The sequence below is a fragment of the Trachurus japonicus genome, chromosome 1 (assembly GCF_045865225.1).
Source record: "Trachurus japonicus isolate A0001 chromosome 1, Traja_1.0".
Lineage (NCBI taxonomy): Eukaryota > Metazoa > Chordata > Actinopteri > Carangiformes > Carangidae > Trachurus > Trachurus japonicus.
In genome coordinates, this window is record NC_140907.1 from 23,504,392 (window position 1) to 23,529,853 (window position 25,462).

General features: G+C 43.3%; 1 protein-coding gene across 1 annotated transcript in view; it reads left to right on the forward strand.

Moving 5' to 3' along the window:
• Positions 1 to 24,445, forward strand: part of cntln (centlein, centrosomal protein) — a 79,504-nt gene extending 55,059 nt beyond the window's left edge. Inside the window, exons 21-27 of the mRNA XM_085780961.1 lie at positions 1,153 to 1,250; positions 4,066 to 4,192; positions 5,179 to 5,316; positions 5,856 to 6,041; positions 11,037 to 11,234; positions 15,251 to 15,325; positions 23,966 to 24,445. Of these exons, the coding sequence (XP_085637087.1) occupies positions 1,153 to 1,250; positions 4,066 to 4,192; positions 5,179 to 5,316; positions 5,856 to 6,041; positions 11,037 to 11,234; positions 15,251 to 15,325; positions 23,966 to 24,076 (933 nt within the window). The 3' untranslated portion in view covers positions 24,077 to 24,445. The remainder of the gene's footprint in view (positions 1 to 1,152; positions 1,251 to 4,065; positions 4,193 to 5,178; positions 5,317 to 5,855; positions 6,042 to 11,036; positions 11,235 to 15,250; positions 15,326 to 23,965) is intronic.
• The last annotated feature ends 1,017 nt before the right edge of the window (positions 24,446 to 25,462 follow it).

The window sequence follows — 25,462 nt, forward strand, 5'->3', positions numbered from 1 at the left end:
TTCTTGGCATTTTGTTACTTGCCATGCAGCGCCAAAGAGTACTGGATTGCACATGCATTTATGTGTTTAGTTAGAAAAAAGATTTCCCTGATATTTTTTCAAACATCAATATTTCTGAGTCACTTTAATATCTCTCTGGTTTGAACACCCCGCAGTCCTTGAGGAGTTTTGAAACTCTGAAAGAAACTCTGTCAAGGTTTTACTTTCAAATCATGGTGGTTAAAAAAACACAGACTCTTGAGCCTTTCGATTTACACTTGACATCACCTGAAATTGCATGTGATTTCGACAAGAATTAGCATTTCTTATCATTTGATCTTATTACGGAGTACCTGTCAGAGAGATGAGAAATGAGGAATAACAGTAGAGACGTGCCCTACATCATAGGGAATAAGGTGTGAGTGGTACCACTGTGTTATCACCCTCCTCACAGCCAGCTCATCAGTGTCACCAAGCAGATTGCTGCTGTCGTTACACACGGCCGCGGAAGTCATGTCAAGTGACACCAAAAGGGAGAAGTGAGGGATGCGCCATGGGGGTGCACACACTGAGTGAGCGCATTGTCAAAGGCTTGTTGTAGCACAGTTCCCACTAGAGATGCGGGGCTCTTTAAACCAAAGTGAACATGCACATTCAAATATCCATCAGTCTCATGATCTGAGGCCAGCCTGTCATCATGAGCCATATATCTCTGTTACTCATAAAGAAAAGAACAAAGCACAAAAGTGATGTAGTTTACAAAAATCTCAGAATTATCACTAGTTTTAATGCAATGAAAGCATTATTGCAGATTGAAAAACATACAAAAAATTGTATTGTATAAATATTGTAAATATTCACAAAATGTTTGCCACTGGGTTTTTAAATTGTCTTGATAAGCACATTAGTCACATCCCCATTAAATTATATTCAGTAGCATGGGGCTACAAATTGTTATTTTTCTTAATTAGTCCCCTTATCTCATCCACTTTGAAAAATACAGTTTTCCCCTTAACCTCTTTTAGCACCTTCCACCCTCCCGCTGTAACTATAATGAGGAGGCATGCTGTGCCTGACCTGTCATCAGCCGTGTCGTGAAACCCTTCCCCACCCCCTATCGCACACACTGGAACACATTAACAAACACACACGCTCCGTGTGCCCTCCCCCCAGAGTGCAAGTGCGGAGGTCACAAGGCAGGTGGCAGCTAACAAAGCCCTGCGAGGCCAGCTCCAGGAGAACGAAGACAAGCTCCGTCAGCTGCAGGACAAGTTAGTTTCACACCTCGCTCCACGTTACTGTGACTTCTTTCTCTTTGTGTTCCGTTCCTCCAGATGCTCTGCAGCACAGCTTTTACAATACATTTCGTGTTTCTGCATCCTTCTCTCTGTCTTTGTCTCTCCATCTCCCCGTGTCTCTGTCTGCATGTTTGCACATTCTGTACAGCTCTCATCTGCAGTGCTTGATTCCACCATGTGGCAGCACTCTGTCTGCTGCACTCCACTTAATGCATGCTTCTCCCTTGCATGAATCATCTGTCAAATTATGCATGTTCTTATGAGCGAGTGTATAAAAATTACTGAAGGAATTAGTGTGTATGCACATGTGTGCATGTGGGTGTCTTGTGTGTCATGTAGTGTGGTGTTGCTTATGTGGGTAGCTGATGTGGACTGCTGATCAAAGCAGTGTATTGATTGTTTGTGTGCCGCAGGAGGGGCCATTTTGACCCATGACACTAAAACCCACACAACATCGCTCTGGCCTGTGGGCCACAAGCCCTAATGAGTTACATGGTTCACTTACTGTAGCACTCGCTGCATTACATTGTCAGTATGTATGGCTATAAACAATTCACTCAGGGAAACTGCCTAGATTTGAACAGTGTTGTGATATGGCATATATCATCATTCTGTATTAGGATCTCATCTTTGAACTGGGAGAAGGTACAAAGAACGACTTGGCTTTCCTCCCTCTCGTTCTTTGTCTAGTTTGCTGTGTCCTCTGTCTGCCATTGTCAATAATGCATCCAGGGCATGTGTACAATCACAGTGGGTATGTGACCAAAGCACAGCGGATCACAGCCAGACAGAGCGAACATCCCCCGGCTGAGTTTCCACGACAGCCTCAGCCCCTCTTCAGGCTCTTGTCACACACTCACTCACTAACTCATTCACACTCACACTCTTTCACACACACAACTCGCCATCTCTTCTAGCCTACCACTCCATTTGCCTCCATGGAGGGACCCCTTCTCAGAATGAAAGACATGTCTAGACGTCTCTGAAATATACATCTCAGCACACACACAGGGAGCAAGGCTGCTTCGCCTTAAAGAAGAGAAGGGGGAAAAAAAGAAATGAATTTCAAAGTACACCGGCATGTCCTCAGTCAATATCCGGCACTATGGCCCTGCCTTATTTATGAAGTTGCTTCTTTCATCTTTAGCCCTGTTGTCTATCAGCCACATGAAACGTCCACCCGCACTTCATTCTTAACAAGATACACAGAAATATGTGCTCTCGCGCTCTCCTGCGCACACACACTTCAGACCACTGACTGTTATCATTACAATACACGCATGTTTGATGAACAATATTGCCAACAAGCTCAGAACAAAGGGAACAAACGTTTGAGTGATCGGGATAGAGTTTGAATTCTTTCTCACTTTCCACTAACACTCATAAATAGAGATCACACGCTACAGCAGAAGCACCATATATCCTTCATTCTTTTTTATCCTCTATTCTTTTTGGGGTGCAGAAGGAGTGAACATCTAAAATAAATGTTGTCGATCTAATTGCCATTAGCACTGGGGCAGAGGGAGCTGCTGGGGCTCTTATTGCTGCTCTCCGTCTTTAAGTCAACACCAGACAGTCATCTGAAAGGTTCAATATGGGTTTTCTCATTAATGGCCAAATCCATGGGGTAACCAGCCAGCGCTAGTTCCCCCCAAAGTCCCAAGGCAAGACTCCTCTCTCATTTAATTTAATGTCACTCCAATAGGACAAGCTCACATTTATTTAGCCAGTCTGCCCTCAGGCATTCCTCCACCTAGGGAGACAGGGACATTTACTTACACGAAAGCATTTGCTCTACGGTTGCGTCATCTGTTTATTTAAAATACACAAGCTATGATGCATGTGGGAGATAAGAAATCCACTACGTCTTTGAATTTAAAAAAAAAAGAAAAAGAAAAGAGAAAAAAACGGCAAAAACCATTTTAATTAACTGCATCCTTATGATCTTTATTCTATTTGTTCCAATTCCCCAAGGTATAGACAACCATGAAAAATGCCTCATATTTGCCTTTTATGAAAACAGAATAAAACATGCTAACATACTGAGCCCATTTAAAACAAGTAGAAAAAATTTAAAACAAGGCCTCACTATGATATGGCTCTGCAGAACGCTGGAATATTAAACATGTCAATACAGCAGGTTATTGATATAGGAAGTGACAAGTGAATGTTTGCAACAGTTAAGACATGAATAGTTCACAGTGCGACTGTGCCTCTACAGGGAAGCGTGATCAGCACAGTGCAACAACAAACAACACTTTTTAGAGCATATTCCCTTCATAATCAGTCTCTCCCAAGCCATGCTCCCCTGCTGATGTGTTTTTTTTTACGAGTGGTGCAACGCTGAGCTGAAAATAACAAACATTTAAATACTTGATTACAGTGTTTCAAGCAGTGTCACTGCTGATTCAAAATGTCGTTTGTCAAAAAGGACTCCCCAGTCACACTTAGTGCGGCATTCCCCGCCAGAGCAGTTGTTCTAATATACGCCACTTAGAATTATATATGCATCCTTATCCCACCAGCCCCACCCCCTCCACTTACCCAAACAGCATGCCAGTGTATTTAGTTGTCATAATGAGCTGTCATGCCTGATGCACTGCATGGGGACACCGAGCCTGCCAGCTTTGCGTGTGTGTGTCTATCTGTCTTTGTTTGTTCTACTATGTAGATGTGTGTGTGGTTGAATGTGTGTCTATGCACAAATATGAATATCTGTATGAAATTGATACTCATTAATGCTTTATGCAATGCTTTTGCGTGTGTTCACTCTTTTTTTCTTTTTCAGGGTGAATCACACAGAGCGAGATGTGACCATGAAAAGGCAGCTGGTGGAGGACATGAAGACAAGGCTGAAGTTCCTGCAGGAGATGGAGAAAAGTTACAAAGGACAATTGGAAGAGCTGGAGAAGAAGGTTCACACAACACATCACATCGCAGCTGATGCCATGGCCATCATGGTGTCCCCATTAATTTGATGCTCTTTGGTAGAATGACAGAGAAAATGAGGCATTATAGTGGTAACGTTAAGTTGATGATTGAATTAAGTAAGGGATAATGTATAGTTCGGAGGTTGTTATGGAGAAATAAACCCCGACAGGTTGTATGGGTTTCATACAACCTGAAGGGGTTTATTTCTCCATAACAACCGACCAACTATACATTATCCCGCTTAGAACACGGCCTACAACTAAATCATTCAATAATGTAACACAAAATAATGATAAAAAGAGATTTTATTCATGTAAAATTAGACCGTTGCTCGGGACGCCGCCGTGCAGCGCAGCACAGAAAAGAGAAAGTATGCAGGATATTTACTTTATGTTTCATTTTTACCGTCATTAAATAGCTTCGGACTAATAGTGATGTTAGATAAACGACTTGTAACCTGTTACAGGGAGAGTGGAGGCTCCCAAGTTATTTCCACATCGTGGCTGAAAAGTAAACTTGCATCAGAACCTCTGACCGTGTCACAGCTCCTCTCCTCTCTGTAGCTCCGCGACACAAACGCACCCCATAATCTCTTGTTTATGACAGGTACGACTACACACAATACATCGTAACGTGTATGGTAATCCATCGATCCACTGATTGATTATCAAAGGCTTCAAATGCACGAACGGGAGGAGGCTCAGCAAAACAGCGGCCGTGACCGGACATGCAGAGTCGGCCGTTGCTATGGAGTCCCTAGCAACGGTCCGCTCAGCGGTGGTCTATCGAGAAATAAACACCGCAGAATATTGGTGATTGACCAATCAGAATCGAGTATTCAAGAGAGCCGTGTTCTAAATACACTTAACTTCTTTTATAGAGACGTGTCTCTATAAAAAGACAGTTCTCCTACCCCTTTGTTCTACTTCTTGCTACAATCTCGTTTTCCTCTTGCTCTACCTCTTTCCAGGTGAAGACTTTATCAGAAGAGGCCTCCAACAGGAAGGCCTTCATTGAATCTCTAAAGAGAAGACTGAATGTGGCAACCACAGAGAAAAACCAGTACGAGGCCTCCTGTACAAAACTAAAAGAGGACCTGGAAAAAAAGGTTGGAGCCAAACTTTTGGTTCAAGGAAGTGCTTCCATTCATGAACCTTCACAGCCCAGATGTAACTTTTCACTTTTCTTTTTACGTTGTGAATATAGAACGTTTCACTCCTTTGACTTTTCAATGATTATTGTTTTACAACTTCGAATCACAGAAGATTAAATAAATTGGCACTTGTCAATTAGACTCAAATGTCAGGCTGAATATAGTAAAAGTAAAAGGTAAATATTGAAATACATTTTTATACAAGATACAAGAGAAATCTGAGCGGGTAAATACTTTTCACAGGCACCTAGGATGTCCAGAGTGTGTTTGTGATAAACAGTGTTCAAAAAATGTAACAATCCTGGTAAAAATTGGTGCAGTCTCTGTGTCACTTTCAGTCCATTCATTCCCGACCACTTGGTGTCACCAAAGTCAGAAAATCCAAAATGTGACAGTACTACAATTCCAACAAATGTCTTCGCAGACACTCCAATTTTCTTCCGAAACAAATATTTTGCTTCCAGCTGACCAACCGGTATTTTTCTCTTTTACAGGAGCAGCGCTTACATGCCCTGCAGACCCGTGTGGGAGCCAGTGAGCAGGCTTTGGTGGCACTGGAACAGACAGCCACAGAGCAAATGGAGGGGTTGACCCAGCAGAGCTCCCATGCATTGGAAAAGCTTCAGAGACAGCTGGGCACGGCTTACTCCCAACTGGAGCAGCTTCATTCTTTCATCAAGGTACTATACAGAAGATGCTAGGAATCAAAGAATAAAAGTTTAATCAGTCGATTCATTTAAACCTGGTGTTTTGGCTTCCTCTGCCACCAAACAAGGTTTCTTGGCGGGAGCAGGTGGTGGTGATTGTCACTTGACAAAAACTTTGGGCATTGCTGCATTATCAAGACAAAAGGTTATAACATGTTCTCTGAACAGCATTACTGTACATCTTCAGGGCAGATACCAGGCTATGATGAGTTGCTATCGGAAAGTGACAAGACTCCCTGGAGCTAGCTAGTGAACATGCTAAATTCAGTAAAAAAAAATTTTAAAAGACCCAATAGAGACTAGAATTGATATTGGTGTTGCTTCCCACTGCTGGAAACTGCTCACGCCAAGTGTCTTGTAGACTGGTAAGTAAACCGGTGTTAATGCTAGCACTGGCTATCAAGCAATTGTGAAACTGACAAATAGCTTCTTTACAGGGGACCTGTTATGTTTAGTTCTAGTTCTTTATTTTTATTCTGAGAGAAACTGTGCATGATTCACAGTTCAAACAGTCCTAATTTATCACAAACTGCCCCCTTTGCAGCTCCTCAGTTGAGCATCTGAATAAAACAGGCAATAATCTCAGACTCATTAAAAACTCACTTTCTTCTGATTGGCTGACCATCTGGAAAACTTGTCAGGGACAGCGCACCCAATGTTTGGGAGCTTCACCCTCCATGGTTTAGTGGTTCTGAAAGCCAAAAAAACAAAGTTTAAAGTTTGTTTCTGTGTCCTGATTTAAGTTACGGTACCCATGAGATCCCAAAACCCAGGTCACTGGTAGCAGATGTGTATAGAGAGACCAGAAAGATTGTTGTGTCTGTAGATGCAAAAGTAAGAACTTGGGAGTTGGGTGACTTTGGTTATTCCATGGAGAAGACCTTTTCTGCTCTTTCTGGCCACAAGTCACTGATGTTGTCAAAAAGCTCTGCACTGACAAGCTGCAAGGGTTTCATGGGATTTACCCTTACATCGCTGCACCTCATCAATGTCACATGGAAGTCAGTGGCAGTCCAACCTGCATGTGTAATGTGGACTTGGAGGAGGCCTACTTACCTGTCCACAGTGTGTCTCCTTGGAGGTACTTTGGGAATTTGGATGTCAGTGTTGTAACCATAGAACCAGAGTGAGGGCTGCGACCCCAGGGTTGCATTCCTGCTTTTTGCCAGTGTTTGGCTTCGCTGACTTCCCACATGCATCGGGGTGGGTTGCAGCCTAGGCAGGGTGTGAATCAGCACATCTGATGCCATTGTTAATAAAATAACAATAACTGAACTGGCAAGATGCCAGCAATAAAATGTTGTACCAGGAGGAGGGAGCTGAGTCACAAGGTAATGTTCTCAGTTTACCCATCGTTTGTCACTTAGGACCCTAAGTATGGTGATGACCCTAATGCCAGTAAAAATAAGAGCTGCCATTTAAATAACCACAAAGACGGCAAGCAGTAATTCAGAGTAGAAGCTGCGCTGTTTCACATTGAAAAGATTAGACAGTTCAGGCTTTTGATCAAGACATCTGGAGGATTTCTGCCTGATGGGTATGTCCAGCTGGGAGGAGACCCAGATCCAAAACCCTGGAGGTGTTACACACCTCACCTGGCCTGCACGAACCGAAGGATCCCTCAGGAGCTGCTTGGGGATGTATCTGGGGGAAAGCATGTCGACACAACCGTGCTTAGCCGCCAAACCATCAGAACCAGTTCTATAAATTCCAGGTGGTGGATGAATGTATATATCTGCCATTACGCATGTGCACTTTGTTACGGTGTGTAAGGAGACACAGTCTGTTACTCTGAGACGACTGTGTGCCCGGTGGGAATGGGCACCGTTGCCTTCGCGTAGGCCCTAATCCATCACCTTGAGGTGTGTTTGTGTGTCTTTGTCAGTCTATGTGTGTCTGGCAGAGGCTGATAAAGACTGCCCATCAACTTTGTACAGCTGACGCCTGTCTGTCAAAGGAGGAGAGGGCTTGGCAGAGATAGATAGTGGTAGCAGTATATTTGCACACAGACATTAATCAAGTGGCAGATTACAGACACAGCGTAGTAGCCAATTTCCATTGTTTTGGCTTCACAGGCCGAAAATGTTAGAAGTTATTGAAACAACTCTGGCTCTTATGACTCTAAGAAGAGCTGTGCTGTATATAACCATTATATCAACCACCTTCTTTTACAGTCTATTATTTCTTCCACACAGCTGAAGTTTTTAATTGCCTTTTTTGCGAGCAGGTTTTCTTGCATACAAACACACAAGCATGCAAATTTTACATGCAACCAAAAATAGAAGCTGAATTACATGTGGAAACACACACGTGCATAGAAACACAGTTCATGCTCGTAGAGCTCCTCTCCTACGTTCCCATAACCCTAGGCTGGTGGGGCCATTGTGTTGTTGTTGAGGATTCACATCATTGTTTGTCTCCCCCTGGCTCCTGTGATCCCCTATAAGAACACCAAGCCCTTTGATTGGACTGCCTGACGTCCGGAGGAGATTTACTCTTGTCATGTATTGATCAGGACTGGAGGGCTGTGCATGTGTGTGTATAGATGTGTCTGTGTGTGTCTTTATGAGCTTGTTTTTTTCTCTCTCTCTTTCTTTCTTTGTGTGCACACATGTGCTGTGTGTGTGTATTTGTGTGTGGAGTTTTTTTTATTTATTTTTTTTATTGTGTGCCAGAAAACCCTTTTGGCCCCTGCACACGCCCCAGGCTGTAAGCACTGCTGTTGAACTGCTAAACAGTGGCCCGGCATGTAGTGACTACTCCACAACACAAACACAAACACACACACTGATGTTGTGGATTCTAAAACTGTACCAGTATTTTTAATTACATGGACTTGGTGTCAGCCTTGGAGATGCAGTATCTTACAGCAATGATGCAACATTTTTTTTACTGTATGTGTGATTACTTCATACTCTTCATGTACCTATACCTGTTTCCATAATTTGCCATCTCACTCAAGTTTGGCTGAATCAACTTTTTTTTTTTTTTTACATCAGTGCCTGCATAATCTAACAAAATTGCAGCATGTTTCCCTCTTGTTCTGCTCTTTATGTTTTTGAAAGGCCCTTTGTGTCCTCATGTGCATGAAGAGGTTCAGAGGTAGCTAGTTATTAAAGAGGATGTCTTTTAGCTGCTCATTTGATCCTCATCTCCATGCCCTAATCCTCGTCCTCTCTAAATTGGCCCTCTGGCTGTAGTGATTTTGGTACTAGCCAGGCTAAGAGCTCTCAACAAACACACACGCGTTGCAAACACATAGACACACACACAACACCCTCCATATATGAATATGAGTAGCTTGTGTGTTGTGTGAGTGTGTGTCTGTGGTTGCATAGCCCCCCTTTCCTCTCCCAGGGCTGAGAATGAGTGATAAATTCACTCCTTAATCTCTGTCTGGATTATTCCACATGCAGGGTTTAAGGTCAATTGAATGTAACCCTTGACTAGTGACAGTGAATATCTATTAGGCTGTAAATAAAAGAATAGGATCTCCGACTGTTAGTTAATGAGCTGTGTATTCCTTAAGGGTAAACACAGCTCTCAGATCACCAAAACGAGCTAAAGCTGCCTCCCTTGAACCACGGACGGTGATTATGATTTTTGCTCGTCGTCTTTAATCAGTGCTGCTCTGCTTATTTCACACCAAAGGGTCACACGTGTAAATGGTTCTGCGGTACCAAGTCATGTTACCTAGAAGGTGCCGAGCCAACTGGACCTGCTGACTTGGATGACGGAGAATTCATCTGACAAGTCACAGTTGTTCTTGTTTCATTGAGTTAAATTTATAGAAGCCAGTGTTTTACCTTTTCTATATCTTTTTATTATTGATGTGCTTAATACAGTATGCATAATCTATTGTTTTCATCCCATTTGAGTGACTGAATTCCTGAGCTCTTTATTTGTATATTCGCTGCTGCTAGACAAACGGCAGCACTCCACTTACTGCCAGCCGCAGGCCTCCGACTATTCACTCACTCAGCTCTGTCCTGTGAGAACCACCACAGTTTTTCTGAACTGCTCTTGGTCCACCTGTGTGAAATTAAGAGGGGAGTGGAAATCTTTGTTGCTATTCAACATTGTTCATGTACGATTACCCTTGTTACTGTAATGCACTTGAGTGCTTTTTCGTATATCGCGTGCTTATGTTGTGTATGTGTGTGTACACATTGTACTTCTTGCTCACTTGGTTATATTGTGCACTATCCAAGAGCAAGTTGTAATTTTTATTTTTTTTGTTTTTGTGTACCGCGAGTTCTCCTGTCTCTAGCTTTCCCTCCTCTCACCATCTATTCCAAGGTCAGCTTTTCAGCAGGCTTACAAGGGAATGATACAGAAGATTATTGCCTCGATCAATAAGCTCAAAATGAAGCAAAGGGGAGTTTACTTTATTGACTTTCTCGTGTACAGTGGCAGTTTTAACATTTAATTGTCTCTCTGTATTTAGAGCAAACTCCCATTTAGTGCCCGACAACTGTGCCATCCCAGGCCTTCCTCGTCTCACTTGCCATTCACCCGGGCACCATTTGAAACAGCCCCTCATAGCTTAATTATTAACAGTGTTATGCTGCCCTGTTGTACTGTGAGACATTCAGAAAGCAAATAAATAAATGAATGGCTGTATTTTCAGTAGCTCTCTGTCTTTCTCTCTCTGATGCATGATTCTCTGTCTGTGGAGATTTTAGCAAAACTTGGGGTGTGTTTGATATCAAAGCTGTGTTCCCTCAGCTTTCAATCGACAGGGCAACAAACCCTCAGGTCCATATTCCTACAAGGGAGCGTGAGGCGAAACCGAAGAGAATCTGAGTGTGTCAAACTCAATATTCCTCCATAATGTACTAGGCCTCTCTGGCGCATGCTTGATCAATTTCATTTATTCATCTGTCAGGCAGAGCTATCCCTCTTGTTTTTCCATATCCATTTCATCATCCTCTTCTTTTTTTATTCCTTCTCCTCCTCCTCCTTCAGGCCCTGGCCAGTGAAATACTTTTAGACGTTCAAGAGGTCAAGCAGCAGTTGATGAAGAGGAGGAGGTTGAGACAGGCCAGCGCTGTGGCAGTAAAGGGCGGCCTCTCAGCCAAGTCTATGATCAAAGCCAAGTCCATCGCTGCCTCCATCCTCAATATGTCAGAGAATGATCTCGCGGACATAATGGACACTGATCAGGTAAGGCCAAGGGACAGTGGGTCAACATTTTACACAAATGCCAACTTGAGGATCTATATCAAGTCGAGATTATGCCCTCAACACTCAACATACCTATAATAGATTTCTGTGCTGTAAAATTTTGAAGGATCCTCAAGTTTTCAGGGGGTTTTTGCTCAGTGATTGCACCAGAGGACCTGGAAAGACATTATATTATCAACATTGATTTGTAGTTTCGGGTATCTTCTTTGTCAATTGAGACTAAATGAGTGGTAAGGAGCTACAGCAACTTGACCTAACCACTGGGAACAGATACTGTAGATTAGCAGTGGTGGAGAGGGGAGGAAATAAGGAGGAGCAGAAGCCCCTCTGTTCTCAGTTCATTTCACCTGTATCTAATGGAATCTAGCCTTGCTGGAAATCTCTGCTTCTGTCTGACCTTCTCTTATTGATGGGTAGAAACATGTGGGCAAGTAAGCAAGGCTGAACACCAAGTAATGTTTTGTAAAGGTGAACCACACACCACCATGCCATGTCCCTAATAAGTTAGGAAGTTGGCAGTGCAACGGAGAACGATGTGGCTTCATGTTTAAAGCCAGCGTTCTTGCTCTCAACAAGATCAAAAACCCGTCAACACCTGCAGCGCCTGTCGACCTGTTATAAGATTTAATATGACACGAGTTGAGTGAGTACATCTCTCTTCTCGCTGGTGAAAGCACTCATTGAACAGAAAATTCTCGCTATTGACTGTTATCTGCTTGCTCAGTGTCTGAGTTTCACGCTCTTTTCCAACTTGGTGGGACCATAGATCATTCCCAGTCGTGTCATCAATTAGCAACTTCATGTTACAATCAACCTCCCCTCCCAGGGGATTCCCACCCATCTATCGCAAGATGAGAGACGGCGCACCAGGCACTTACTCACACTTGAAACCAATTTTAGACCTTTGCAGCCCAGCTCCACCCAGGAGATGACAGGGAACAGTTTCTCACTTGACAGAAAGTCCCCCTCATCAGAGGTGAAACCTCTTTGGGTAGAACCATTCTCCCCTCCTCGCCACTCTTTTTCTCCGTCCTATTAAAGGCAATGAAAATGTCTGAACTCGGTGAATGTGTGTTTCCTGAAATGTAAATGTTGTCACAGAGTGGGGTTACCTGTTTAGTTGTTTGCATGTGATTGAGTCAGAAACCTGTGACTGTACATGTATCTGAAAGTGTGTTTCAGTAAAGAAACAAGGGGTGTTTCATTTCATTCATTGACCAGTAGAAGCTGCTGGACACATAAAGACCTGAATGGTTATCTGCACTTTTATGTAGATATGGAGGTAACTCAAAATCAAGCCAAAATCAAACTTAAATCAGCCTCAACTTAACTCACTCTTCCTGTAGTTGTAGGAAAAGGCTAAACAAAAGCGTTTTGACAATGGGTCTACACTACACAGCTATCCATTATGTGACCGTAGGCTTGCTTGTCGCACATTGTGTATTCATTATGTCAAAACTGATTTAAATTTTTGTTGCAGGTTTCAAATTGTGATTTTGTTTGAGTTTTCGTACAATCTTTGTAGAGATCCGGACTGTAGACATGACACGAGGTTCATGAGGATGTCCCGGTAGTCTCAAACAAGTCCAACAAGTAGCAAGTTTATTCATTTATTCACTTGGTTGTGTGATAGCACAGTGCTGCTGAATGAGAGCACAGGGCTCACTGGGATTGCTTTTACTTTTCAGTTTTACTTTTAAATGAGAATGCTCCATTGCCAACATCGCTACTTTTCTTTAGTTTGGCGGGTTTCTCTTGTCAACAATATTTGCAGAAGTTTTCAACATTGTAAGGCATTGGTACTCGGCTTGGAAATCAATGCATTTTTTGAATTTCTGGCATATCAAAATGCTTAAATGAATTTTTTCCTGGTTGCGGTTATATTTTCGGAGGATTTTGGGAACAGATGACCTTCATGTCATTACCACCAAACATCTCTTGCAAAGGCTACATATTTTCTCTAGAGCATTAGTCTTAGTTTACTAATTTGTAGCAGATTTTTTATTTATTTGATTTTTTTATATATTTATTTAAAAGTTTTTTAAAAATCGTTCTACTTACAGCTGTCCCTTTACTGACCCTGCGTGTTTACACATTAACATAAAACACAGACACACAAAACCAGCCTTCTATATGTGTAGTCTTCTATGTAAATGTGCTCAAACATACCTGCTGCACACAACACAGCACGCTGTTTCGCCTCTATCCATTCCATAGCGTGCAACTGAGGACCGGTGAGGGCCGAGCAGCTCCCGGCTCCCTCCCTGGGCAACTTGTTGTGGAGTTAATGATCCAGATGTAATAAGGCTATAATTGCCAGGCCAGTTTGTTTTGCACCTAATGTTAGATGGAGGGTCAGTACTTTGTTATATATCTACCAAGGGTGAACAAGCACACTGACTCTCACACACATACACTGCTGTATTTCACACACACTATCCTCACCCCCGCCGTGGGAGGCTTGAAGACAGCGCTCACTAAAGGGCTCTCTTCTCTCACCCTCTTTCTCTCTCTCTCTCTCTCTCACTAATGTAACCACACACTTCCTCCCCCCCGTGCTCTCCGTCTACCTCTTAGTTAACTCTCAGCACCAGTTGCTAATTAGTCCTATGCTGAAATTAGCCCTAAACCTGGAGCTGTCACACACACACACACTGGGGTCCAGGGTGCTGGGGACTGCGGAGGTGAAACCCATATTTTTATCACAATGTCAATTCTCTCCTTGCAGACTTTGGTCAGGTCTGTGACACATACATGTTATGTCTTTTGTATCTGCATTGCTCACTGTTATGAGGTCAAGGTTAGGTGAATTGTGGGCAAGAAAGGTAAAGTAAACTGTATAGCAACATTGACAGTTGAGACCGCATTTACTGATGGCGATATAACCAATTCAAAAATAGCAATCATCCTAACCTGCCCACCAAGTATCAAAAAATCAAAGTGAACTGCTTTACTAAAGTAACAGCGATTAATTATTATTGTGGCGACCAGACCAGAATGAGTCAGCCACACAAACAAATAAATGAAAACATGTGTGCAGATGGATTTTCTCATTTTCTTTTACTGTACTGAATTTTATGCAACATGTAGTCAGTCAGCTGCCACACACAAAAAATAACTACACACATATTGATAGTATGATGTTTGACATGTACAGTAATACTTGCCATGACCTTCCTAAGCATCAACATTGCTAATATTTTTCTCAGGTGGGTTCTCAGAACGGTAATTGGTCTAATTTTCTTCTTTAAACCAACTCATATCCATGTAGCTGTGAAGTCAGAAGCCAAAATACATTATATCAAAGTTCACATGAGGTGTGCATGAGACGCCACTCCTGACCTCACAGGATTTTATGTTTGGTCCGCTACTCTTTAAATGGAGGGACTTTTAAATTCAGGAGCGCACACACACACATGCACGCACACTGTCTCTCTCTTTCTCTCCCCCCCCTCCTGCCCTCTCTGTGTCCCTGTGAGGCTGTGTAAGACTCGTCACATCATTTTGAGCTGCAACACCTGCGGTTCGAAGTGGAGAGGTAGCGCATTAGTGCCGAGGTGTACATGGCCACGCACTTGCTCTTCACCCTGTTCATTAGCAGTAACAAGGCTACCACTCTGTTCAGGTCTTTATACATGAGTAGCATGAAAACCTATACTGCCGTTCCCTGCCACTGAGTCTCCAGAGACCTTCTTCAAGGTCCTGGCTGGTGTGATGCTACAATTCTGCCCTCGAGCAGGAGACGCAGCAGAGAGGCCAGTGCTTAGAAACAGTGGCATGTTTTCTCTACAAACAAGTATCAAACTCACTTTGAGTCTGAGTCACTTGATTTTTTTTAAACACAATTCATCAATATTTCATTTAATATTTCAGGTGACATAACTGTTCACTCTAAACATAAGTATGATGTCTATGATCGTGTGTTTGTTTTTGTATTTCTCAGTCTTCGCCCTGTCAATAAATATATGTACATATATTCACTCCTGTGTTTGCAGGGAACAGTGGCTCGTTCAGAGAGTCCAAGAGACCTGGAGTGGCTGGACCAACTAAACCACATCCTGCAGCAAAAGGTAAGACTCACCCGTCTGCAATAACATGACTTACTCCTCCTGCCCACTCTCAGTAATGTCAGGTCTTGTGCAAACTTTAACAGCCACTTTTTTATAGCAAAAGAAGAGGTTAGAGTTGCTCTTAATGCAATAAGAAGTGTTGTCAGGAGAATCTGAGGGTAACAGAGAATAGGGAGGAATTTTTTTGAAGTTGATGGTAACAAAAATATATTGAACTATATATATTGAATACTGACAAAGTGAAATAGTTCACAAAATTTCACTGGTTTTCATTATAAGTACTCTGTAATCTGTTTTGTATTACAGATCAATCCGCTACCATTCTGTCATGATATTAAAACTCCCAGCAGTGGCATTGAGAGTGATGTCCAGTCTAATATAACATACAAGACTCTTCAACTTATTTCATCACAAAGAAAGTCATACTGTACACTTTTCCTACAGGATAAAGTTTGTGTTGTATGTTAAGAGTTCTAACATGAATGAGCTTTAAATTGTCCAAAGTGATTAATGTTGCCAAATGAATTTCGGAAAATGTTTCGTAGGGCAATACCAGTTGGGAATTTTTTTTTACCATATATTTTTAGCACTGTAGATATGCTGGACACAAGTTTCACCCAAATTCAGTAAATGGAAGATGAATTTTAGTTCCCACCCAAATGTGTCCTGCTCCAGGCTCTGAAACAATGATGCAAAAGATAAAACAAAGAAAAGCAACTACTACATCCTCACTGTGTGTGTGTGTGAGAGAGTCTTTGTGTGCACAGCCACTCATCTGTGAGTGCTCTGCTGGAGCTTTACTCGAGTGCTGTCAACGTCTGCTCGCTGTGATATGTGTATGATTGAGAGTGTCGAGTGTGTGTATGTGTGTCTTGTCTGTGTTCTTGTCAGCGGCTGCCGCAGGCACTCATGCGTCGCCTCCGCACCACGACACACACCAGACACTGTTCTCTTGTTCCCCAGATCTTCTTCTGACCTTTCCACCTTCCTCTCCCCCTCCCACACTAACACACACACACACACACACCACTCTTCTGAATCCATGTTTTTCCCTTCTAGCTGGACAGCTCTCAGTCCCTGTTCTCTGTCTCTCTCTGCCATCCTCCACTGTCCCGCATTCCTCCCTCTCTCTCTCTCTCTCTCTCTCTCTCCCTCTCTCTCTCTCTCTCTCTCTGGCTCAGACCCCGAGGCAGCTTGTTAGTGGGGAACTAAATATTGATTTGGCGGGCCTGTCGATGCCGGGAGAATGAGCTAGTGTCCACTAGAGACCTCGGCACCGGCAGCCTGCTATCGACGTTTTCCGTGGGCAGAACAGGGGTGGAGGAGGAGGAGGAGGAGGAGGAGAAGGAGGAGGAGGAGGAGGAGGGGGGGATGATGCTGGAGCTGGTGTGGGGAGTGGAGGAGGAGAAGAGCGGAGTATGACAAGGCTGAGACTAGCCCCCAGGTCCCTGTGGGGACCGCTGGGACCACCGCAGTCATCCCCCCTCACTGAAACAGACTTTTTCTATCCCCTTTCAAGTCCATCTTGTTCTGTTTTTTGTTTATTTATTTATTTATTTATCTTTTTTTTCCCTCCTCTCTCCATCTCGCGGTTTCCTCGCACTGTCTGGGTTTTTAAAAGCATGCTGTCATATCAAGGGGACACCAGTCTCAGTCTCATCCTGTCTCTTTTTTCTAAAGGGCCGGTGTTGCACCTAACTTGCCAACGCCAGACAAATACACTTTTAGCGCCTAAATATTGGTTGGTTTATATTGATCTTGTAATTTGACATTTTAAAGAGCGCTATAAGGATGTTTCTGTGGTATAGATGTGAGCTGATGCTGAGCGGCCAGCACTTCTTTACTGAGGGAATAGACTTCTTCTAAAACTCTCCAACTGTACCCACTTGATTTCTCTACTTTCTGTCATAGCTTATGAAAGGCTCAGCAAGCAGAACATGTGTGAAGTGAAATGGCCCCGGCCTGTCACCCTTCCTGTGACACTAATAACACACTCCCCTAATAGTGATATGATCTTACCCCTGAGCTGCACTCACACACATTTCTTTGGATAAAAAGACACAGACAGAAATAGACCGAGTGAGAGGGAAAGATGAGAGAGAGATCCATGTCCTTAACTGGCTGGCTGTCACTGAAGGAGGATGAGGATGTGTCCGTGTGTGTGTGTGGGCGCGCGTGTCTGCGTTATGTGTGGGTATGTGTTCATGCCGGTGTGTGCATGTGCACTCTCACGACAGCCTCATCTTGTCACTGTCAGTGCCTAATGGAGCTGCCAGTGGGACAGCACTTTATTATCTCAGTGGCCCTGTCAATAGCAAACCCATCACTCACTCTGTGTTGTGTCTCCGCACCGTGTGTGTGTGTGTGCGCCTATGTGAAAGACCAGAAGAGCGGTATATATGTGTGTGTCCGTGTCTCTGTGTGTGAGCCATTGTTCGCCATCACTGTCATGCACCGCCACATGTCAACATAACGAGAAAGAGAGACATCCGCAACACATTGGCAAACTGTGCGTCGTACTGTAGAGACATGTGACTGTGTGTGTTTGTGTGTGTGTGTTTTGACTTACTGCTCCCTTCATGCCAACGAAGTGGCATAGATTTCTGGAGCCCCCTCTCTCTCCGCTGCCCCACACGTCCACTCAAAACCAAATGAAACATTGCATTCATTTCCTCGTCTCTCACCTCCACTGGTGAGTTAATGAAATCAAACCCTATGCCTCTCAGTAGAGAGCCACCATAAGCAGCGCTCCATAGCTAGGATCGAGGGACGGTGCTATCTAATAATCATGAGCAGGCCAGGGGGTGCACTGTATGGCTCCACAGCAACCCACCATGAATAAGGCCAGCGGTGAAGATGGAGTGTCCATGTGGGCTGTGGGGTCCAGGCACCGACCCGGGGAAGCATTGATTTAATTGCCTTTGGTTTATTTGTGGAGTCCTAATTATTGACTGGAGGTAGAATTTAATGGGCCAAGTCTTTATGAAGACAGGGAAATGACTGGCTTCTGCTGCTGGCCAATAATGAACGGGAGGAGCGTGTGCATGCATGCGAGCGCGTGTGCACAACATGCACGCAAAGCACACACATTCCCTCCAGATCATTTTTCAGACTCATTTTGTACACACACATACCCCATCTCAAGCCTCATGACAGCATAATAACGTTTAAAAAGTCATTGACTCTGTTGATTTCTTTACGAGAGGACAGTGGTTTGGTTTACTGGTATGGGGTGGCGCTGAGGGCCCGCTAATATTTACCTCGCAATCACACCCGGGGGAGACGTACAAGCATCACTTCTTATCAGCCTCCAAACTATAACAAGCAGGTGAACATTACATTAAGACAGTAGTAGAGACAGGCCGGACCAATCTGGAGTGGACATGTTATAAAACAACAAAGGCGTTTATGGATGGACCACAGGGCCGAAATGAATCTTGTAATTTCAAAACCTTTATCGAACTTCAGAGGACGGGGTTGCTGTTTCTCATCGCTACAGCAAATAAATGGCATAATTTCTATGACGTTAAATAACAGACTATTTATGTCACTTGTTGTCAAAGCTTCTCACCATATTGGCACTTCATAGCGCGTTACATCATTAACCTCCAGTATTAAACATATCAAAGGCTCCATGCCTCACAGTGCTAATGCGCCGAGAAAGTTTTCTATTGTTGTCGGCGCTGCGAGGGTGAGGGGAAGCGTGTTGTGTTGTGTGGCTCATTATGCTGCTGTAATGACAAGGAACAGCTCTGAGTCCCACACTTCTCTCAGAAGGAAAGTGACTCTAATTAAGCCTCATTTAATGATTGAGCTAATTAAATCAGCCACTCTTTTTTTGTCTCTGTAAGTGCGTTTGTATGCGCGTGGAGGGGAGCCTTAGTTCGCACTGTAAATATGACACTGGTACAGCGAAGGAGGGGTGGGGGGGGGTTCCCTTGGTGGAGGCTGGTGTTGAAGTTGTTAATGTCATGGCACAAAGCAACTTACTCAGTGTGTCTGACTTGTATTTCACATGAACAGAAACAGCCAATACGGCCCTGTTGGTGTTGTTCCTTTGCCATTAAGGGCTTGGGGTCATTTCTTAACCTGGCAGGCAAGTGTATAGCAAACAGCCAACCTAACAGATGTTATATTGGCTGGAATGAGCCCAGTGAATAATATTATCATTCTTGAGGTATGGAACGTAAAGATTACTGCCCGTCTGATTGCACCCGAGGGTCGTCCTGCAGGAGCACAGTGGACTCTTAAAATTAACATAGAAAGAGAATGAATGATGAAAGTGGGCATCTCCTGACTGAATAAGTGTTAGCTGTGTTACATTTTTTTATGTCATTGAACAAATATTGAAAGGCAATCTTCTTTTTTTAAACACCATGCTGTTTTTTTTTTGGTATGTGACAGTTTTCTCACTGCACAGCCACTTGTGTTGATCGTCCCGACTTCCCAGTACATTGCCTCAGCCAATGAGCCGTAATCACGCGTGTGTTCTTGACTGCTGCTGGATTCTACCTAAAGGTTGCATCTCTTTTGTATGGATATCACCTTTCTATATTTAAACCCCAGTCGTGCCTGAATCACCTCATTTTCACACTTAATGAGTAGGAACCTGAAACAAAGACCCGGTGCTTTCCTGTGTTTAATCTAGGGTGTATTTAGGTCAGATCCCTAACAAATGCATGTTGCGCACTGAAATGATGTTTCCAAACAACGTATCAAGAAAAGGAGAGATTTTTAATTACAGTATTTGTGGCCCCAAGTGTCCAATTCCCTTTCATATCAGTCTCTAGTGGCCTAAAGGGGAGAAAAGAGAGGGATCTGTTCCGCTGCAGGGGTAGGTAATTACGAAGGAGAGGGAGAGAATAGGCTTGTCGGTGCTTTAGTGATTTTCTTACCTGAGCCCCTTTTTGCAAATGTGACATATTCATTATCGGAGATAATCAAATGCAAGACTTCTTAGTATGGTGCCTTTGTGCTCAGGCTTTTTTTTTTATCATGTTGTTGTTGTTGTTGTTATTCCCCCGTTTGATAAATTTGATTTTCAAACAAAAGTGAGAAGATCAAAGATCAAAGAGCTGTTTTTTCCCCTCCATGATAAAACTACTGTAACTACTTCTCCCTCACCTTGAATAGTGGCCTAGATTGGAGACAGCTCACCAACCAGGGACAGAAAAATTAAAACAGGAATCCTTCACCTTTCTGAAAAAACCCAATGTCATTTCATTCAAATGTGACACCTTACTTCCTTATTATCATGCAATTAAGCTGTAGTGTACATGTACACCTATGTTTATTACTATATGTACATAAGTTATGATTATACTCCGCTAGGACTTTTTGATCCAAAAGTCACTTCAATCATAGAATAGGATATTGGAGATTAATTTAAGCAGCATCATCTACTAAATGACTATATATGGCTGTTACAATCATATTGATAAGGTGGTAAACTGGTGAATACCTGAGGAAAAACAAAACATTCAGTGGTTATTTGCTGACCACAAGCAGAAATTTGAATGATGTACTCCCTTATATCTCTTTTAGGCTCTCTGATTCCCCCTCCCTCATTCTTACTCATTTAGATATCCAACAGCCTGACACAATCTCTACAGCTCCTCACAAACTGGGCCCTTGGAAATAATTGCGCTAACCCGTTCCAAGGGAGAAGACAAAAGAGCTGGAATGATCGATCTTTTAAGAAAAAAAAAAGTTAGTGTGTGTAACGCCACTACCAGACAATGGTCACTGGAGTGCTGCAGCTTTGAGCTGCTCCTTGCCTTGAGGTGTGCCCCAGGCTATAGAGTAGCAATGTCATTTAATTGGCTCATAAAAACACCTTTTGCTTGCAGCTCCTGTCCTTGTCTTTGCACACACACACACACACTTGCACACTCATATGTATACGCACACGCCTGTCAGTGTCAGTGGCTTTACACGTCAGTTCACTTCTGAAACATGTTCATGAAATCATACCTAAACAAAAGGTCTGTTCTTTAGGGCCTTTTGAATAGTAATGGGTGTGAGTTAGCATGGCTTAATGCTACAGTAGCTATTTCATTGTTGCCAAAGGGGACAGGACCTCTTGCAAAACAGTGGTTGTGTTGCTTAGCGCTGGTGCTGGTGCTGCCTCGATCTGCCAAAGGGGACAGGGGCCCGGCTAAATCAACTGTAGCATAACATTACTGCCAGTTCCTCACACTGCCTTAAGCAGCCCAGGGGATCCAGTAGAGCAGCTGCATCACAGCTTACCTCCAACTACCCTGCAGGGTATCGGTCCCCAGCAAATGTGGCAGTTAGATGAAAGGGAGTGATAGTCCTGCTCGTCCCATATGTGAGCCCCAGTATGAATACTTGTCTTTCCATGTGAGTCTCAAACCTCAGGGAGACAAATCAGACCACGAGGTCGTTTTTTACCAACCTCATTTATTAACAGCCAAGAGACCAGCAAGGTCTGGCTGTACACGGTGACTTTTGTCAACTTAAACAAAACATGATCAAGATATCGATGCTGCCTTGTCGGTGTTGATATGAAATCTTGTGTTCATGCATTTGATATGTTCTTTATGAACTCTTTAGTAGTAATGACCATGAACCGTAACTTCCCCACTTGAAGTCTAGTTTGTTAACTTGCATCTCTCATTGCCCGTCACCTCTCTACTGTCCAAGATAAAATCGCCCCCAAAAAAGAAGAAAATGGAAGAAGAAATTGAAAGTTGATTGTGTTTCTTTTGTTTTCAAATGTTTCAGGCTTAAATCACACTCATGTTAGGTTTATCTAGATCATGTTTACCTGTTAGTGTTGTTTACCCATATTCCCATATCTGTACTTTTAATGATCCAGTCTCCCACTTTGCTGTCCCAAAGAGCCTTGTGTTGTGCCTGTGTCTCTATTTTAGTGGGGGTTGTTTGCATAGTTAGTGGCTCTAAGTGCAATTAGCTGATCAGGAAATTGTGCATGTGTGTCTGTGTGTGTGTGCACATGCCTATCTTGGTGTGTGTGTGTGTGTGTGTGTGTGTGTGTGTGTGTGTGTGTGTGTGTGTGTGTGTGTGTGTGTGTACGTGAGACTGATAGAGTGGGGTTTCCCAGGAGGACAGAGGCAGAGGGAGATATCTCAGCAGTTACTTCAATGTAGTGGTTCTCTGAGGAATAGCGCTGTGTGTTTGATGCATCCAGTGCTGCTGGAACTGACTCCCCACTGTACAGCACATGCTCAAGTGTGCACGCACACACTTTCTCACACACACACACTTCCCAGCACACAGGGCCTTGAGTTCCCAGCTCCTGTTACCTTTAATGAAGAAGACAGAGGTGTCAAGGGGCAGGGGGACCGTGTGTGTTTTTGTACGTGTGAGTTTCAGAGGCACTCACTCTCCACATGTATTGGAAATTGATAAGACAACGGTTTCAAATCACATCACAGTGCATTTCTGTGTCCTTAAAACATGTCAGCTACAGAGCTGATTCCAATATGTGTTGTTAGTTTGTGTTAATCACTTCAAAGCAACATGATACCTCTTATTCCCTCCTGGAAACGTTATACAGTAAAGTTTGTTACAGTACTTTAGGCTTGTGTCAGCTTGTTTCTGTCTGTATGCTTCAGTAGTTTATTTCACATTCTCTTTTAAGAGATGAAAAGTGAAACATTTTATGATATTGAAGTCACTAGCTTGGCCTGTCCACTTCTCATCTCAGGCCCTGTGACTTGGGAAATCGCTCAGGGAATTAATTTGTTTCCCTTTCTCCCACAAAAAAAAAAAAAAAAAAAGCGCTTGTAAAAGGCACATAACTTGAATTGAATATTTATGGCTGATACAGTACGGATGCCTGCCTTTGATCAGGCAACCTAATGACCATAAAATCCTTGTGTCGAATCTGAGGAAAAACAAAATTAGCCTGAAGCCTGAGGACAGTCCTGCCCACCTCTTTCTTTCACCTTTCCAGCATAAACATGACAAAAAAAATAGAAAAACACACAGAAGGTTTCTTCATACTCAACATTTGTCTGTATGATTATGTACGTGTCATTTCTCATCCTCTTCTCTTCCCTGCACAGATACAGTCCAGTAAAAACACAGCAATGCTGTAAATGCCCCCGTGATGCACTGACTGTTGTAATTATGCTTTGGGGCAGGTCTGCTGACAAATTATCAACCCTTTAAGCTTCAAGAGAAATGTAGTTTGTCTTAAGCCTCACTAAAACAAAGCAGTGACTTCCATTATTCTGAACTTAAAGGGCAGCTTCACATTTTTTTAGTTTGCGAGCAGAAACAGACTTAAAAATATGAACCTTGCTATTTAAGAATCACGCATCATCATCACTCATTAAGAATATGCTCAGAAAAAAAGGGAAAGTGTGAAATAAGATGCAGAGACCACCGCCGTGAAGCCTGTTTTGTGAATTGCTTTGTCAAAACACTCAGTGTGAATGGTCCCTCAAAAGTTTCACAAGTCCACTGGCCCCATGTGAGGCTCTCCAGTTTCACAAGACAACAAATGAGCTTTCTGAAAAGCTGCCAGGTGTCAAAAATCTGGCTCCTTTTTTTTTTAATAACAGTGTATTTGTGTGTTTTCTTCATTTTCTCTAACCCCTTTCTACCACTGCCCCCACACCCTTTTTCTATCCTTCCCCTCCCCTGCAGATCCCCTCTGCCGGCCAGCTAATGGAGGCTGTGCGCGTGAAGATGAAGGAGAGGAAAGTGCTGACAGAAGAGCTGGCCATGCTCGCAACACCAGTCAGCGAAAAAGCCTGACTCCCTGGGCTGAGGCTGGGAAAACTGTCATCCTCTTCTTTTTTTTCTCCCTCCCTTCTTCTCTCCCTCACCGGCTCCTACTCAGTGGGAGCCGGGCTGAGCCAAGCTGAGCCGGGGCAGCAGAACCAATATTTGTGAGAAAAGCGCTGTCGACTCACTCTGGGCCACTGGCGCAACACAGCAGCCCGGCTTTTGTAAATGAGCCCTCGACATCTGTGTTAGCACTCAGTGCACTATGTCTATCAGACAGGGCCCTTTAGCGCCAAGCTAATTTACAGTGCAGCCACTCTCCCCCACTCTCAACGCGGACCTGGGGTGATAAGGCAAATGCTTACGCTAATGTTTAAGTTGGAATTTTTTCACTCTCTTTTAGCTCTCCCCCTAATTTATTTGGTACCTCAAGGACCTCAGGGTGCAGGGACTTGACCTAACAATGCCAAGTCGACACTTTGAGAAAGTCTGGAGTGCAGCACAGATTCACTCCTTGATCCATTTATCAGACCTCTTTGCTCTGCTCCCAAACCCTATCCAGTGATCAGAGCTCAGTATTTATTTCTGAATGAACTTTGTTTGAGACCAATTGTTCCAGCTCCTACTGTGTTAAGTAGTTGTTCTGCTAGTTATTTAATAGGAAATTATGTTAAATATCAATCATTTTCTTTCTTTTAAAAAAAAAAAATTCTCATCTTCATTCCTAAATAAAAAACTAATTTCTCTTATTTTGGTCGACATTTTCTTCTTCAAAGACTGTATTTTATTGTTATGAAGTCCGCGGTCTTGTTTCTGGTCTAAAGGCTCTCTTGTATTTTGTTCGTTCCAGCAGTTCAAAGGACTGTTAGTCAGTGTGCGATGGCGACTGAGGATGCTCTAGTGAACAGCGGGGCTCTCACACCTCTCTCATGATTGGCAGCTGACTGTTGGCATGGTTCCTGTCTGTAACAAGTGACCCCTGCTGTTGACATCATTAACAAGGGTCCACACGAGCACACGCGCAGCACAACGCAGCACAGGGGTGTGTTAGAGGAGTGGGTCCATCCTTGACATATCTACCTCCAACCCCTTTTATCTGTTTCTCTTTTCCTCCCTCTCTTATTATTCATTTTGAATATTAAACCGTGATCCTGGTCTCCTCTGTCCTTGAGTTGGCTTCCTACACAGGAGACCTCACACTCCTCCCTTCAAATCATCCCCCTTTTTTTCCCTTCTTTTTACCTCTCCCAGCTTTTGTTTTCATCTTTACCACTTTCCCCCCTTTCTTTTTATTATGTATAATTAACAATAGTGCGAAGAATCCTCCGTTCAGGAATTAAAAAGAAATAATTCCACTTTTTAATCCCCCCTCCCTTCTCAAATATATGCTAATGATGTCGTTTTCCTTTATCTTTT